The sequence below is a fragment of the Schistocerca cancellata genome, chromosome 8 (assembly GCF_023864275.1).
Source record: "Schistocerca cancellata isolate TAMUIC-IGC-003103 chromosome 8, iqSchCanc2.1, whole genome shotgun sequence".
NCBI classification, from domain to species: Eukaryota; Metazoa; Arthropoda; class Insecta; order Orthoptera; family Acrididae; genus Schistocerca; species Schistocerca cancellata.
Window position 1 is genome coordinate 397,106,187 of NC_064633.1, and position 17,856 is coordinate 397,124,042.

Sequence of the window (17,856 nt, forward strand, 5' to 3'; positions counted from 1 at the left end):
AGCTCTGCAGATGACGAAGAAATTGAAGAAATGTATGATGAAATAAAAGAAATTATTCAGGTAGTGAAGGGAGACGAAAATTTAATAGTCATGGGTGACTGGAATTCGAGTGTAGGAAAAGGGAGAGAAGGAAACGTAGTAGGTGAATATGGATTGGGGCTAAGAAATGAAAGAGGAATCCGCCTGGTAGAATTTTGCACAGAGCACAACTTAATGATAGCTAACACTTGGTTTAAGAATCATAATAGAAGGTTGCATACATGGAAGAACCCTGGAGATACTAAAAGGTATCAGATAGATTATATAATGGTAAGACAGAGATTTAGGAACCAGGTTTTAAATTGTAAGACATTTCCAGAGGCAGATGTGGATTCTGACCACAATCTATTGGTTATGACCTGTAGATTAAAACTGAAGAAACTGCAAAAAGGTGGGAATTTAAGGAGATGGGACCTGGATAAACTGAAAGAACCAGAGGTTGTACAGAGTTTCAGGGAGAGCATAAGGGAACAATTGACAGGAATGGGGGAAAGAAATACAGTAGAAGAAGAATGGGTAGCTTTGAGGGATGAAGTAGTGAAAGCAGCAGAGGATCAAGTAGGTAAAAAGACGAAGGATAGTAGAAATCCTTGGGTAACAGAAGAAATATTGAATTTAATTGATGAAAGGAGAAAATATAAAAATGCAGTAAATGAAGCAGGCAAAAAGGAATACAAACGTCTCAAAAATGAGATCGACAGGAAGTGCAAAATGGCTAAGCAGGGATGGCTAGAGGACAAATGTAAGGATGTAGAGGCTTATCTCACGAGGGGTAAGATAGATACTGCCTACAGGAATATTAAAGAGACCTTTGGAGATAAGAGAACCACTTGTATGAACATCAAGAGCTCAGATCGAAACCCAGTTCTAAGCAAAGAAGGGAAAGCAGAGAGGTGGAAGGAGTATATAGAGGGTCTATACAAGGGCGATGTACTTGAGGACAATATTATGGAAATGGCACAGGATGTAGATGAAGATGAAATGGGAGATACGATACTGCGTGAAGAGTTTGACAGAGCACTGAAAGAAATGAGTCGAAACAAGGCCCCCGGAGTAGACAACATTCCATTGGAACTACTGACGGCCTTGGGAGAGCCAGTCCTGACAAAACTCTACCATCTGGTGAGCAAGATGTATGAAACAGGCGAAATACCCTCAGACTTCAAGAAGAATATAATAATTCCAATCCCAAAGAAAGCAGGAGTTGACAGATGTGAAAATTACCGAACAATCAGTTTAATAAGCCACAGCTGCAAAATACTAACACGAATTCTTTACAGACGAATGGAAAAACTAGTAGAAGCCGACCTCGGGGAAGATCAGTTTGGATTCCGTAGAAATACTGGAACACGTGAGGCAATACTGACCTTACGACTTATCTTAGAAGAAAGATTAAGGAAAGGCAAACCTACGTTCCTAGCATTTGTAGACTTAGAGAAAGCTTTTGACAATGTTGACTGGAATACTCTCTTTCAAATTCTAAAGGTGGCAGGGGTAAAATACAGGGAGCGAAAGGCTATTTACAATTTGTACAGAAACCAGATGGCAGTTATAAGAGTCGAGGGACATGAAAGGGAAGCAATGGTTGGGAAGGGAGTAAGACAGGGTTGTAGCCTCTCCCTGATGTTATTCAATCTGTATATTGAGCAAGCAGTAAAGGAAACAAAAGAAAAATTCGGCGTAGGTATTAAAATCCATGGAGAAGAAATAAAAACTTTGAGGTTCGCCGATGACATTGTAATTCTGTCAGAGACAGCAAAGGACTTGGAAGAGCAGTTGAACGGAATTGATGGTGTCTTGAAGGGAGGATATGAGATGAACATCAACAAAGGCAAAACGAGGATAATGGAATGTAGTCGAATTATGTCGGGTGATGTTGAGGGTATTAGATTAGGAAATGAGACACTTAAAGTAGTAAAGGAATTTTGCTATTTGGGGAGCAAAATAACTGATGATGGTCGAAGTAGAGAGGATATAAAATGTAGACTGGCAATGGCAAGGAAAGCGTTTCTGAAGAAGAGAAATTTGTTAACATCGAGTATAGATTTAAGTGTCAGGAAGTCATTTCTGAAAGTATTTGTATGGAGTGTAGCCATGTATGGAAGTGAAACATGGACGGTAAATAGTTTAGACAAGAAGAGAATAGAAGCTTTCGAAATGTGATGCTACAGAAGAATGCTGAAGATTAGATGGGTAGATCACATAACTAATGAGGAAGTATTGAACAGGACTGGGAAGAAGAGAACTTTGTGGCACAACTTGACCAGAAGAAAGGATCGGTTGGTAGGACATGTTCTGAGGCATCAAGGGATCAACAAGTTAGTATTGGAGGGAAGCGTGGAGGGTAAAAATCGATGTGGGAGACCAAGAGACGAATACACTAAGCAGATTCAGAAGGATGTAGGTTGCAGTAGGTACTGGGAGATGAAGAAGCTTGCACAGGATAGAGTAGCATGGAGAGCTGCATCAAACCAGTCTCAGGACTGAAGACCACAACAACAACAACTGACTTTTTGATCACCCGGTAGACCAGATGATATGACATCACAAACACTGAGATGTGTAAAAAATGCCACATCATGCATGAAGTTTCAATACACTTATTCTTTACTGCTAAGAAACTCCTGCAGACTAGTCAACTTAAGGAATTCCCTGACACCTGACAGTGTTTTTGACACCTTTCAACCGCAAAGCGCAGACGGCTACATGCGAAAACAATAGCCTTCTACAAAGCTATGAAGATAAGTTGCCGTAGAGACATTTACAAAATCGCGTTGTTGACAAGTGAAGCAGCTGCTCCCGGCGTAAAGAAACTCTCCCGGATACTGTACTTATACATTTGTACATTATGACTATTTCATTGTAGAACTGTTTCATAATTTCAAAGGTGCTTTCATGAATATAGGAAAATGAATTTTTTTCGATATTACACAACAGACATATTTCACATTTCGTTTACGTCTCTAATAGAAAACTGACAAAATGAATACCCAGGAGGCGCCAGGTTTGTCAGTTAGATATTTAATAAATCGTAAGGGCCAAGTGAAAATATCTCCAATACCATGTGATCCTCTTAGTTGAGCAATAAATAATCAAAACCAAAGAGCACAGTAACAGCCTTTCTCAACTAAGGATTGTGCATATTCAAGATGACATTGTTTTGTGTGTATATCAGGCTGAGAGTAGACGATTAAGAGCTTAAGCATATGGTTAATGAGAAACCAGTCTGCTTCTAGGTTCCCCATTTTTTTTAAAATGAAACTTTACTTAATAAGAAATAAACGGCGCTACATATATTTGCGCAAGGGAAAAAAGCCCTAGGAAGTATGCTAGGAAACAGATATTGGGATGTGTGGGATAAATCGCTAGCAACATAGATGAAATTCAGTTAAAACTGGATTGAACATTTATTGTATCAATAATGTCTGAATCACATTGTAATTTGAAGATACAGACCATGAGTTTGCTGCAGAATTCTTGATCATATTCTGAGTTCGAATATAAGAAATTTACTCGCGACCGAAAAAGCATCGCTTGTGCGAAACTCAGTTTTCCCTTTTCTCACATGATATACTGCTATCTATGGATGAAGGACAACAGGCAGAATCTAGACTTCAAATGGTTCAAATGGCTCTGAGCACTATGGGACTTAACATCTGAGGTCATCAGTCCCCTTGACTTAGAACTACTTAAACCTAACTAACCTAAGAACATCACACACATCCATGCCCGAGGCAGGATTCGAATCTGCGACCGCAGCAGCCGCTAGGTTCCGGGCTGAAGCGCCTAGAACCGCTAGGCCATCTAGATTCCGAAAAGCATTTGACGCGGTGCCGCACTGCAGACTGTTAACGGAGATGCCAACATATGGAATATGTTTCCTGATATGTGAGTGTCTCGAAGACTTATTAAGTAATAGAACCCAGTACCTTGACCCCGGCGGCGAGTGTTCACCAGAGTCAAGGATATCTTGAGGAGGACCACAGGGAAATGTGATAGAACCGCTATCGTTTTCTGCATACGTAAATGATCTGGTGGACACGAAGGGCAGCAACCTGTGGTTGTTTTCTGATGATGCTGTTGTGTACGAAAGGTGTCGAAGTTGAGTGATTGTAGGAGTGTGCAAGATCAATTGGATAATACACTCCTGGAAATTGAAATAAGAACACCGTGAATTCATTGTCCCAGGAAGGGGAAACTTTATTGACACATTCCTGGGATCAGATACATCACATGATCACACTGACAGAACCACAGGCACATAGACACAGGCAACAGAGCATGCACAATGTCGGCACTAGTACAGTGTATACCCACCTTTCGCAGCAATGCAGGCTGCTATTCTCCCATGGAGACGATCGTAGAGATGCTGGATGTAGTCCTGTGGAACGGCTTGCCATGCCATTTCCACCTGGCGCCTCAGTTGGACCAGCGTTCGTGCTGGACGTGCAGACCGCGTGAGACGACGCTTCATCCAGTCCCAAACATGCTCAATGGGGGACAGATCCGGAGATCTTGCTGGCCAGGGTAGTTGACTGACACCTTCTAGAGCACGTTGGGTGGCACGGGATACATGCGGACGTGCATTGTCCTGTTGGAACAGCAAGTTTCCTTGCCGGTCTAGGAATGGTAGAACGATGGGTTCGATGACGGTTTGGATGTACCGTGCACTATTCAGTGTCCCCTCGACGATCACCAGTGGTGTACGGCCAGTGTAGGAGATCGCTCCCCACACCATGATGCCGGGTGTTGGCCCTGTGTGCCTCGGTCGTATGCAGTCCTGATTGTGGCGCTCACCTGCACGGCGCCAAACACGCATACGACCATCATTGGCACCAAGGCAGAAGCGACTATCATCGCTGAAGACGACACGTCGCCATTCGTCCCTCCATTCACGCCTGTCGCGACACCACTGGAGGCGGGCTGCACGATGTTGGGGCGTGAGCGGAAGACGGCCTAACGGTGTGCGGGACCGTAGCCCAGCTTCATGGAGACGGTTGCGAATGGTCCTCGCCGATACCCCAGGAGCAACAGTGTCCCTAATTTGCTGGGAGGTGGCGGTGCGGTCCCCTACGGCACTGCGTAGGATCCTACGGTCTTGGCGTGCATCCGTGCGTCGCTGCGGTCCGGTCCCAGGTCGACGGGCACGTGCACCTTCCGCCGACCACTGGCGACGACATCGATGTACTGTGGAGACCTCACGCCCCACGTGTTGAGCAATTCGGCGGTACGTCCACCCGGCCTCCCGCATGCCCACTATACGCCCTCGCTCAAAGTCCGTCAACTGCACATACGGTTCACGTCCACGCTGTCGCGGCATGCTACCAGTGTTAAAGACTGTGATGGAGCTCCGTATGCCACGGCAAACTGGCTGACACTGACGGCGGCGGTGCACAAATGCTGCGCAGCTAGCGCCATTCGACGGCCAACACCGCGGTTCCTGGTGTGTCCGCTGTGCCGTGCGTGTGATCATTGCTTGTACAGCCCTCTCGCAGTGTCCTGAGCAAGTATGGTGGGTCTGACACACCGGTGTCAATGTGTTCTTTTTTCCATTTCCAGGAGTGTATTTCTAGCAGGTGTAATAAATAACAGCTAGCTCTAAACGTAGAAAAATGCTAGTTAGTGCGAAAGAGTAGGAAAAACAAACCCGCAATGTTAGAAAACAGCATTAGTAGTGTCCTGCTTGAGACAGTCACGTCGTTTCAGTATCTGGGTGTAGCGCTGCTAAGCGACATGAAATGGAACGAGTATGTGAAAATCGTCAGGGGGGAGGCGAATGGTCAACTTCGGCTTTGGGAGAACTAAGGTAATGTGTGGTTCATCTTCAAAGGAGACCGCATATCGGCCTTTTCTTAAGTACTGCTCGTGTGTTTAGAATCTGCGCCAGCTCGGATTAAAGGAAGACATCGAAGCAATTCATAGGCGCGTTGCTGGATTTATTATCGGAAGTAATACGGAGATGCTTCAGGTGCTCAAATGGAGGGAAGGTGACGTTCTTTTCTGAGGAACACTTAGATAAACGGCATTTGAAGTCGACTGCAGAACGATTCTACTGTCGCCAACATACATTTCGCGCAAGCCACGAAGATAAGATAGGTGAAATAAGGGCTCACACGAAGGCATATAGATAATCATTTTTGCCTCACTCTATTTGCTAGTGGAACAGGAAAGGAAATGACTAGCAGTGGTGCAGTGTGCCCCCCGCCACGCACCGTACAGTGACTTGCTGAGTATGTATGTAGATGTATAAACACAGGCTATCAATGATGTATCAATGCCTCGACAGGCTAAATTGACGATACAGTATATCTCTCTCCCTGTGCGGGAATCACGAAATGTGCATAAGGATTGTGGACACTGGGACATATGGAAGGTGGGTCGGTCCTGGAGGCGGGTTCGGGTAGCCTAAATGGTTAAGGTGAGCGTTGGCAATAAGCGGGAAATCCGGGTTCGAGTTCCGATCCGGCACACATCATCATCTGTCACAACTAACTGAACTACCTTGCCTCATGGGTTCCTGAATCTTTGACAATTCGTGAAAGATGGACAGTCTGACTGTCCAGTATCACTCACACGCTTCATACCCACACTAGGATCATACAGGCAAGAAAAGTAACTAGAACAGTTAAAATATAGATTATCATCATCTACGGTCGGAAAAAAGTATGACCCCACCGGCCTACGCATGAATAATAACACATCATGAATAAGGGTGTGGAAGGTGGAGGAAGTACAGATACTCAATGAACCTACATAAAAGCGTGTAAATCAGATGATTGCAGAAGATGTATGAAACTGTGGCTATCATTCTTTATCCCGCCATGGTTTTGTAAATTCACCGAAAGCATCACATGCTAATGGTATGCAAAATGAATTTAACTTGGGTAAAACATTGTGAAATGGCCCATAGTGAGACATTTCAATTCCTGCTGGTTCGTCTCACCATAATCCATCCGCACGTCCTCTATCTGTCGAATTAAGACGCATTTGCACTAAACAGTATTAGATTAAACAGAGAATATGTTGAGGATATGTTCCTCTCTAACCTAAGCTAACCTAACCTAACTTAAGCTAAGCTGAGCTAACCTAACCTAACCTAACCGGACCTAACCATTCCTAACCTAACCATACCTAACCTAACCATACCTAACCTAACCATACCTAACCTAACCATACCTAACCTAACCATACCTAACCTAACCATACGTAACCTAACATAACCTAAGCTAACCTAACCTAACCTAAGCTAAGCTAACCTACCCTAACCTAACCTAACCTAATCTGACCTAACCTAACCTAACCGGACCTAACCTGACCTGACCTGACCTGACCTGACCACGCCTGATCTGGCCTGACCTCACCTGGCCTGACTTCACCTGACCTCACCTGACCTGTCCTGTCATTTCGTCTCTCACTAAACTGACTCAATTCCTTAACTATAGCGGTAGGTAATGAGTGACTTCAGTGAGATAGCATATTTTTGCCACGTCTAACCGTGCCTGCATTGGTTTTAAAACAAGAGGAGTTTTGAAAGTTAGTACGACTAAAACCTTTACATCAAAGACAGCCTCTTATACTTAAATCACTTTTCTCAACACCTAATGACTTTATCTTGTTCCCCATTTGTCGTATATTCCAAACCTTCTTTGCCTCATCCAGTTTCTTTAATCATACTGTTGTAACACGCAGAAAATACACAAATAATCCGAAAAAGATTAACTGCTAGACACACTTCTAGAATAGTACTACACACTTCTTTGTGCCCACTACCCTTTTTCCTTTCCTCCACTTTGAATGCGAACGAGATGGCACAATGTTTGGATCAGTGGACTCTCACTCTGGAGAACGACGGTTCAGATCCCCGTCGGGTCATCCAGATGAAGATTTTTCGTGATTCTCCTAAATCGCTCCAGGCAAATGCGGGAATGTTTCCTTTGAAAAGAGCACGGCTGATTTCCTTTCACATCTTTTCGTAAACCGACTTCGTGCTCCGTCGCTAATGACCCCTCCCTTTTTTCCACTCTGAATCTCACTTTTCATTGCTCTCTCGTTTTTACAAAACCCATTCGCGGCACTTCTTCTCACGGCAGTGGTTACGGTCGTTGCATTTAGAGACTGTTATGGAGGGACTTCTGGCTTTCCATTAGTGTCGCTTCTGTCTGTGCTGAGATCCACCCATTGATACGAGGCAGAGGAAATTATCCTGTTCGACGCAGCGGTTCGACAACATCCTCTCCTTCCTCGTTGCGGACGATGTCCGCGACTGCCCATTACCCATTAACTTCGTCTCTTTCTCAACTGTGGGCTATGTTCACAAATCTCAGAACATAGGCCGTCCAATGATTGTTCTGCGGCCACCAATTGCCGATCTTCGTGACATGGTTTGTTGCGACCTATATCCAGTCTCCTTTCTTTCGCTGCTTTGCCACGATATCGGCTCGATGCTCTTCTTCTGTATCGTAAGAACAATGAAAGCCTTTCCCTAATTTTTCGAAGCCTCTATAAAAAAAGCCAATAACATAACCTTTCTACAGCTTATTCTTTCAAACATTTGGAAGGAAACACTTTGAATTAACGAAGATCACACTTTATAGGTTCTTACTTCCATCTATGTATCTATTTCCTTAAATGTATGTACATCAAAAATTTGCTGTTCTAACTGGCGCTCGTCCACTTAACTTCGCAACAACACCAAAATCCGATTGTCTCTCACACTAGCGATCAAGACTGGTAAGTCCATTCTCTTACACATCTAAGATTGAACACTATTATACGTATACCCCTAGCGCTTGTAGCTGCTTAGTCTCTTTTCCTAGATTTCATAGTGACATTTATCATTTATAAAGTTGCTCGTTAATGACACCCTTATGCTATTGATGAATATTTGTATCAATACAAGTAATATTCTGTCTCTTATCACATTTTATTGCAGTTTTCATGTTCAACTGAAACTTCATCTCGACTCTCAAACCAGTGCGTTTTCAACTCATACACACCAATGGTCTCTGGCCGTCTATGCCACAATCTCTAGATTCGTCAGTGCTCTTTCTAACTTACCACTTAGGTTGTCTTATCCACTTATATATTCAAACCCCAACTTAGGACCACTTCTTGCCTATGACCTTTTAGGTTTCATCTTACATGCCTGTAAATTCGTTTCAGAAACTCAAAATTATCGTGCTTCCCCTTGTACTTGCAACATCAAAGACTCCCAAAATAAAAACTATCCACTGGCTAAAAAAAAAAAAAAAAGGAAAACTCTAGAGAGAATAGAATAAAGAAGACAGCAGAACAAGGAAAAGAAGAATTGGAAGAATTGTGCTATACAGCTCTAATGCGCACAGTCGCTCGACTAGAAGTTTCCTAAAGACAAGGAAAGCCCCTACGCTTGTTTCTGCATTTACTAAATGTAAATGTCGTGTGACTAGGGCCTTCCGTCGGGTAGACCGTTCGCCGGGTGCAAGTCTTTCGATATGACGCCACTTCAGCGACTTGCGAATCGACACAACACCCAGTCCCTGAGCGGAGAAAATCTCCGACCCAGCCGGGAATCGACCCCGGACCCTTAGGATTGACATTCTGTCGGGATGACCACTCAGCTACCGGAGGTGGAATCTGAATTTACTGAATACACCTCTTTAAATTTAAGATATTTACTAACCCAAAAACCGTTTTTGATTTGAGATATAGTCATCGAAAGACAATTGTATGCAGAGAACTTGCTGCCAGGATTGGACCATGATATAATAGCAAAAACTTTTTAATTTCGTCTGCCACCTTTCCCAAAGGCTCTTTTGTTTTTCTCAACACAAAGTCGCCAGGCTTAAAAATGGATGGCACAGCCTTGGCATAGTGCACTTTCTTCCTCTGCTTTGATTTCTGCGACATCAGCTCAGTGGCCAATTTCACTATCCCATCCCGAGAAGGAGGAGATTAGTGTTTAACGCCCTATCGATAACGACATTATTAAAGAGGGAGCAGAAGCTCAGATTGGGGAAGGATGGAGAAGGAAAGCTGCCGTGCCCTCCCGCAGGAACCATCCTGGCATTTGCCATAAGCGATTTAAGGAGATCACGGAAAAACTAAACCAGGAGGGCCGGACTCATCCCGAGTTAGTACTAGCCTCATAAAGATATTAACTTCCTCGTCAATGATACTGACGGGCTTTCTACCAAATATTAATTCAAATGATACAAAACCAGTGGCCTAAAGCCAAAATTCCCCAAATGACTAATAAAGTTCGCCCAGTTGTGTTTCTTTGATGGTAGAACGTACGTCATAACATTCAACTCATTCCTTATGCACCCACTTGGGCTGCCTATACATGTGTAAGTTATTTCTTTCCAGCATTTCCTAAAATCTGTTCACTGTAAACTGTGACCTACTATCGGACAGTAAAGACCGCACTTTACCTGTTTGTACGAAATGGTCCTTGTACATTTTTGCCACCAATACCTTAATATTTGTTCATCTGATAGGGTAGATTGCACATGTTTGAAGAAAACGTCTGACAGAGAGTGGACGCACCTGCCTCTGGACATTGGCATGGACGAAAAACATCCACTCTGTGCCTCCACTTGTATACTCTGTCTGAGGTGTTCAATCGGTACAGAAGCTGTCCTTATTTTCTGACACTTATCACATTCTGTCATTTTCCATTGCACATACAACCACATGTTTTCAAAAATGACTGTGTCTTGCAACTTAGCAATAAATTTGTATACTCCATTGTGACCACAGCTCTTATGAATCAATTCTATCTGAGTTTCTACTTGTTGATTAGATAAGTACAGTTTCCAGTCCTCCCTGTCTGCTTTTCTTTGGCAGACAAGAATTCCATTATGGTATAATAACCATAATGGATTTTGTAATGAACTTTCACCTTAGTGAGTTTTCTATGAACCTGATATTTTCGTGACTTTTCTGAGATGTTCATTCCAGTTCTGTTGTCTATGTATTTCTTGGCATATTCATCTAATTGTGGCTTCGTTCCCTGCACCGCTCATGAATAAGACATGTATATGTTCCTAAATTGGACCCGGCTGGTTCTGTAAGCCTTCTGCTTGCAACTGGGAGGGACCCTGTGCAAGAATATTATCTATCTCTCTTTTGATCAGAATCTAGCACTCTCTCTACTCTAAGTTTCTGTACATTCATTACAACTATCCTTTGCTCTCAATCTAATTCTCGTACATATTGAACTTCCAAAGTACCCACACGTCCATCCTTAAGTTTTACGAAAGGCACCGTTACAAGCCTTTCCTCTAGTGGCAGTTGCAAATGACACACATAAAAATCCAGTTTGCTACAACAGACATTTGCCTACAATCATATTTACTCAAAGCTGAATAATAATTATAATGTATGTTGTACCATGATGCCCTGAAAATGCAAAGGCAGTAACACTTCTTGCCTAATAGTTTTAGACAACATTTGTGATGCTCTGAAAATCGTGATACTAGACAAATGGCAATGCCTCAAAAGACTCCAGCAAAACTGCAGAAAATTAAGACCAATCGTCTATGAGAAACTTAGGCTTTACCTCACTTGCTCCTTCAATTACAATAGAACTAATGTCATCCCTAGTTGGAACTTATGTCATCCCTAATTGGCAATGGCTCCTCACGCAACAAATCTTCAATCTACTTCCTAATCTGATTTAAGCAGTGAATTTTCGAGGTTTGCTTTCCCCGTAGGCAACCAATGGAACTCTTTCAACGTCCTCTGTACCACTCTGCCTGTATATTAGAAGGTAATGCAGCATTATTATTCAACTTAAAAAGCTATTTGTACTTGGATTTCCAGTCAAAAACAGACCTGTAAATAATAGTTTTTCTTCTATAGGCACTTTTATGCTTCCAATTTATCACGTTCTACAGACTGTAAACATTCACAATCTTACTTTCTTCCGAGTTCCGGTTTGGAGCCCAAAAATCCCTTTCTTGCTAACTTAAGTTTCTTTATTTCCTTCTTCTTCTACAGCATTATATGCTTGTTCACTAAATAACCTTGATATGCCGGACATGTTATCCACCCAGAGTTCATCTGAAATGTCATGATGTATAGACCTGCTAAAGTGGAGGTCAGTCGGCACTGTGCACAAGTCCTTCACCACATGCGTGCCCCACCACCACTTATCAAGGTCAACTGTGTCGGGCTCCTCAAGACCAGGGTCACTAAGAAACCCCATCAGCTGTGGCACCTGGACAGCTCGCAGACAACTTGTCTCTGGGCGCCCATGCCTTGCCCCATCAAGGTGAAATATGGTGGCACTATTCAACGCTTTGTTCACTCTTCAACCAGTGTTTTCTGGTGCCATCACAATGAAAGGACATAAAATCTCATTGTCTCCGGTCTAAAGCAATATTTAGTTTCACAGACCATGGCAGACATGCTGTCATCTTTCACCCTTTCACAGTTTGAGTTTTGTCGGCCGTTGTGACCGAGCGGTTCTAGGCGCTTCAGTCTGGAAACCGCGCGACCGCTACGGTCGCAGGTTCGAATCCTGCCTCGGGCATCGATGTGTGTGATGTCCTTAGGTTAGTTAGGTTTAAGTAGTTCTAAGTTCTAGGGCACTGATGACCTCAGATGTTAAGTCCCATAGTGCTCAGAGCCGTTTGAACCTTTTTTTTTTTTTTTAGTTTTGCCACATACTGCAGCCGTGGACCATATGCACCAGCGTACCGCCATCTTCTCTTACCAGCACGTTCTTGTTTCCACCATCGTGAGCGTGTAAACCACGATCATTCCTGTGGCACAAAACTCTGGCTTGCACAGCCAGTCTTGGTCGGTATGTCCAACTGTTTTTTGCTGCTAAGGTTGGCCAAAAGACCATCACAAATAATTAGCTGCTTGCCCTCCCGTGTGCGTGTCACTGCCCCGTAGCTTCCAGTTTTATTCGCCCTGTTGAATAACTGATAAAACTAAACCTTGATTGCCTTTTTCGCTTAAAAATATTTACTGAACATTTGACTCATGTTCTTAATGTACTTTCCTAATTTAATAGAACACTTTGTCCTATCAAAAGTTATATCAAAATTAAGAATTGATTGGATAGTTTTATCTGCCACAGAACAATGCTTTAATCGTCACCACAATAAGTCGCTGCCTACCTTACACAGTACTGCACTGAGGTTCCAATCAGCTTCTGCAACAGAACATGGCCTCAGTGAGACTTGACAAGTGCGGTGGTCACTTACCGTGAGGAGTGTCCTGCAATCGAACTAAAACTACGAAGGTTGACAGTCAGCTCTGATGGAGCAAATGTTATTCAACGTTTCCGAAGGAAAGGTGAAGAACGCATAAACGTAATTAAATTTTGAATTTGAATTTATTTGAGTTCCGTGTTACAGAAAATATTTTATTTTTATTGACATATTTACATACTCTATATTAAACTTACCCTAAACTCAGACACGGGATGTATCATCAAACTTCTCTTTAATTACAGCACTCTCGGTACTAATACAAAATTCTAATGTGCAATGTGCTCAAAAAAGTTATTATGTTAATAATCACTTAAAAAAATCTCCCATGAAAATTTCCTCTAACTGAAACGTATTCCCAGCAAATTTAAATAAGAAAAACGACCATTGAGTTTATTCATTGTTCCTTGGCTCTGAGAGAACGTTCATTGTCATATTATTATTATGTTTATGGCGAAAAGTGTTTGGTGTAATTGTAATCTTCAAATGAGCACTTTTATATACTCAAATTATTACTTCAAGTTACTCGAACCGTGGAAGCAAGAGCTATTTAAGAGCAATGACAATTCAAAGCAGTAAGTTAACGTCTATTTTTCAAACTGCTTCACATATTCTGAAATACTGACGGAGATCTCAAACGCTACTGGTAGACGGTGAGGTGCTGCTGCTGAGGCGAGATCGCAGATAAATGAGGTCTTCATGCCTGAATGATGTCTTCATGCCTCATTATGGGTGACTTTTACTGCACTAAGCCAATTTGCTCGTCGCCACCATTAAGCCGATGGTAGCCGCACCTAACGTTGAGATCAATATTATTGCGGCAACTCACTTCTGCTACCACTTACGGATATTAGCACTGATTGCACTAATTCACAATTTTCAGCTTGTCTTTACACCCGCTTTGCACATGGCTCGGCTACACAAGGATACCTTGTCCGCCGAAAAGAAAATCCAAAGTGGATCCCCTTCATAACTGCATTTATTTTATTCTATTGAACGAAAATACTTAAACCTGAGATAGCGTCGGTCATTTCTTTTAGAAAATAACAATTAGTAAACGATTTAGAGCTATTAATAATTATTGTGTAGCTACATTCATTTAAATGTTGCAAGACGTTACTTTATGTATGTCATGGCTTCCTTTGATACAAGGGTAACGTTGGGCATGAGGAATTTCTCTCGTAAAGTATGAAAAATTTATGAAAAATCTGAACAAAAATTTAGATTGCGTTACAATTGGTTGTTTGTACAAAAAGAGGCCATCTAGCGATGTACCGACACAGATTAAAAAATGAGTGGAAATCAAAGAAGAGAAGAATGAGAATTCTCAGTACCTATTCTGCAGTCACATAACCGACGGGTACCGCAAATACACTACTGGCCATTAAACTTGCTACACCACGAAGATGACGTGCTACAAACGCGAAATTTAACCGACAGGAAGAAGATGCTGTGATATGCAAATGATTAGCTTTTCCGAGCATTCACACAAGGTTGGGGCCGGTGGCGACACCTACAACGTGCTAACATGAGCAAAGTTTCCAACCGATTTCTCATACACAAACAGCGGTTGACCGGCGTTGCGTGGTGAAACGTTGTTGTGATGCCACATGTAAGGAGGAGAAATGCGTACCATCACGTTTCCGACTTTGATAAAGGTCGGATTGTAGCCTATCGCGATTGCGGTTTATCGTATCGCGACATTGCTGCCCGCGTTCGCCGAGATCCGATGACTGGCGGCAGAATATGGAATTGGCTGGTTCAGGAGGGTAGTACGGAACGCCGTGCTGGATCTCCACGGCCTCGTATCACTAGCAGTCGAGAAGACAGGCATCTTATCCGCATGGCTGTAACGGATCGTGCAGCCACGTCTCGATCCCTGAGTCAACAAAATGGTTCAAACGGCTCTGAGCACTATGCGACTTAACTTCTGAGGTCATTAGTCGCCTAGAACTTAGAACTAATGAAACCTAACTAACCTAAGGACATCACAAACATCCATGCCCGAGGCAGGATTCGAACCTGCGACCGCCTGAGTCAACAGATGGGGACGTTTGCAAGTCAACAACCATCTGCACGAACTGTTCGACGACGTTTGCAGCTGCACGGACTATCAGCTCGGAGACCATGGCTGCGGTTACCCTTGAAGGTGCATCACATACCGGAGCGCCTGAGATGGTGTACTCAACGACGAACCTGGGTGCACGAATGGCAAAATGTCATTTTTTCGGACGAATACAGGTTCTGTTTACAGGATCATGATGGTCGCATCCGTGTTTGGCGACATCGCGGTGAACATACATTGGAAGCGTGTATTCGTCATCGCCATACTGGAGTATCACCCAGCGTAATGGTATGGGGTGCCATTGGTTACACGTCTCGGTCACCTCTTGTTCGCATTGACGGTACTCTGAACAGTGGACGTTACATTTCAAATGTGTGGCTCTACCCTTCATTCGATCCCTGCAAAACCCTACATTTCAGCAGGATAATGCACGACCGCATATTGCAGGTCCTGTACGGGCCTTTCTGGATACAGAAAACGTTCGAATGCTGCCCTGACCAGCATATTCTCCAGATCTCTCACCAATTGAAAACGTCTAGTCAATGGTGGCTGAGCAACAGGCTTGCCACAATTCGCCAGTCACTACTCTTGATGAACTGTGGTATCGTGTTGAAGCTGCACAGGCAGCTGTACCTGTACACGCCATCCAAGCTCTGTTTGACTCAACGCCCAGGCATATCAAGGCCGTTATTACGGCCAGAGGTGGTTGTTCTGGGTACTGATTTCTCAGGATCTATGCACCCAAATTGCGTGAAAATGTAATCACATGTCAGTTCTAGTATAATATATTTGTCCAATGAATACCCGTTTATCATCTGCATTTCTTCTTGGTGTAGCAATTTTAATGGTCACTGGTGTATGCTATGAAACGGCCTTACGGCCAATGCATGCTCACCGATTGAAACAGGCAAAGATGTGGCTCCAGACCAGAGGGCGCTGTGCACGCCGGTGAGTAGAGAGTTTGAAGTGAGACCTGGAGAGTGACGGAGTGAGGCGGTCGGCGGAGTGAAAGGAGCGCACGCTGTGAACGGCCAGCTTCGGGGTCGGCGTTGCGTACACGCACGCCCCCAGGGGCGGTTAGGTTTGAGGAGAGGATAGACGCGTGGCCACTGTCAATGGAAGCGTGTGCGGCACAGCGCGCAAGTCTGTTGGCGCTGGACTCGTCGCCGTGGCACCGGGTTTGGCGCCGAGTTGTGACACAGACTGCTATCTGGCTTCGATTACGCCTTGCCTGTGGAGCTACTGTGACCAATTCTAAACTTTATAAACCAGTTTTCTGACTTTCGCTCAGCTTACCATTAACTTGGCCGACTGTCTAAGACTTAATGTCCGCTTTGGGATATGGGGGTGAGAGTGAAGGCGAGTGCGTGCTCTGTTTTTTCACGCTTAAGGGGGGTAGGACGTCAAACGGACCGACTTGGAACAGGAGAGGCACCACACAACATTTTAATTTCCCCTGTCTATACTTTTACAAAAAAATTCATAAAACTTTGTCAGTATGACCAGGAAGGATTCAGAATTCACACTCATAGGAGTGGAAGTTCGAAAACATAATGAAATAATTTATTTTACACGTGAAATTTCATCATTTTTTTCACTTACTAATGGCAGTATTTGTTGCTATAGGTACACTTTTCTTCACAAGTAAGAGAGATTCTTCGATGAATTGTGCACAGCATACAAACCATACTTAAAGGTGTATGAAACTCTAGAATTTTCGAAAGCTATTAAAAACTGTGGTAAAAATTGAGATAATTAACTATAAAATTTGTGTTTTTCCTAAACATGAAGTTTAAAATATAACAGTTCATTCGTGAGTATGGTATGTAGGATTAGCAAAATTCATCGAAGAATCTCTCTAACTTATGAAGAAAAGTGTACCTATGGCAACAAATGCAGCCATTAGTAAGTGAAAAAATGATGAAATTTCACGCGTAAAAAAAATTTATTTTGTTATGTTTTCGAACTTCCACTGCAATGAGTGTGAATCCTGAATCCTTCCTGGTGATGCTGACAAAGTTTTATGAATTTATTTGTAAAAGTATAGACACTGGAAATTGAAATGTCCTGTGATGCCTCTCCTGTCCCACGTCGGCCCGTTTGACGTCCTACCCCTCTTAAGAAGGTGTTGAAAATTTGAAAGGCAACGATTTGACTCGAATTTTCTACATTAAACGCAGATGTGTACAGTATTTCTTTCATTTAGGTGGCCTTATGCAGGCGTGCAACGTAAATTATGCTGTATGTAATTGTATTTTTCTGTCTGTTATAGTGTTCTGTGTGATTTGGCCCTCTCCTGAAGTTACCTTGTACAGTACGGGCAATTGTAAAAGGTGAAATAAAATGGAGCTTTTCCCCGTGTGTAAGCTGACTGAAAATTTGGCGTGCCGTGCATGAGTATTGCTGGGTAACTGTATGAATAGCTCATATGCCTTTTCTTGGGTTTGTTCTATATTATTAACTCTTTTGTTCCTTGTTTAATGACAGTTCAGAAACTTGTCTTTAAGTGTGTGGTTAAGGTTTTCCCGCCGACCGGAGTGGCCGTGC

The 17,856-nt window shown here is 43.1% G+C and overlaps 1 protein-coding gene across 1 annotated transcript in view; it reads left to right on the plus strand.

Annotated features, from left to right (window-relative positions):
• Nucleotides 1-12,154: 12,154 nt before the first annotated feature.
• The window catches only part of LOC126095593 (sialin-like), a 172,306-nt gene continuing 166,604 nt past the window's right edge, over nt 12,155-17,856 (plus strand). The window contains exon 1 of the mRNA XM_049910366.1: nt 12,155-12,295. Within this exon, the coding sequence (XP_049766323.1) occupies nt 12,155-12,295 (141 nt within the window). The remainder of the gene's footprint in view (nt 12,296-17,856) is intronic.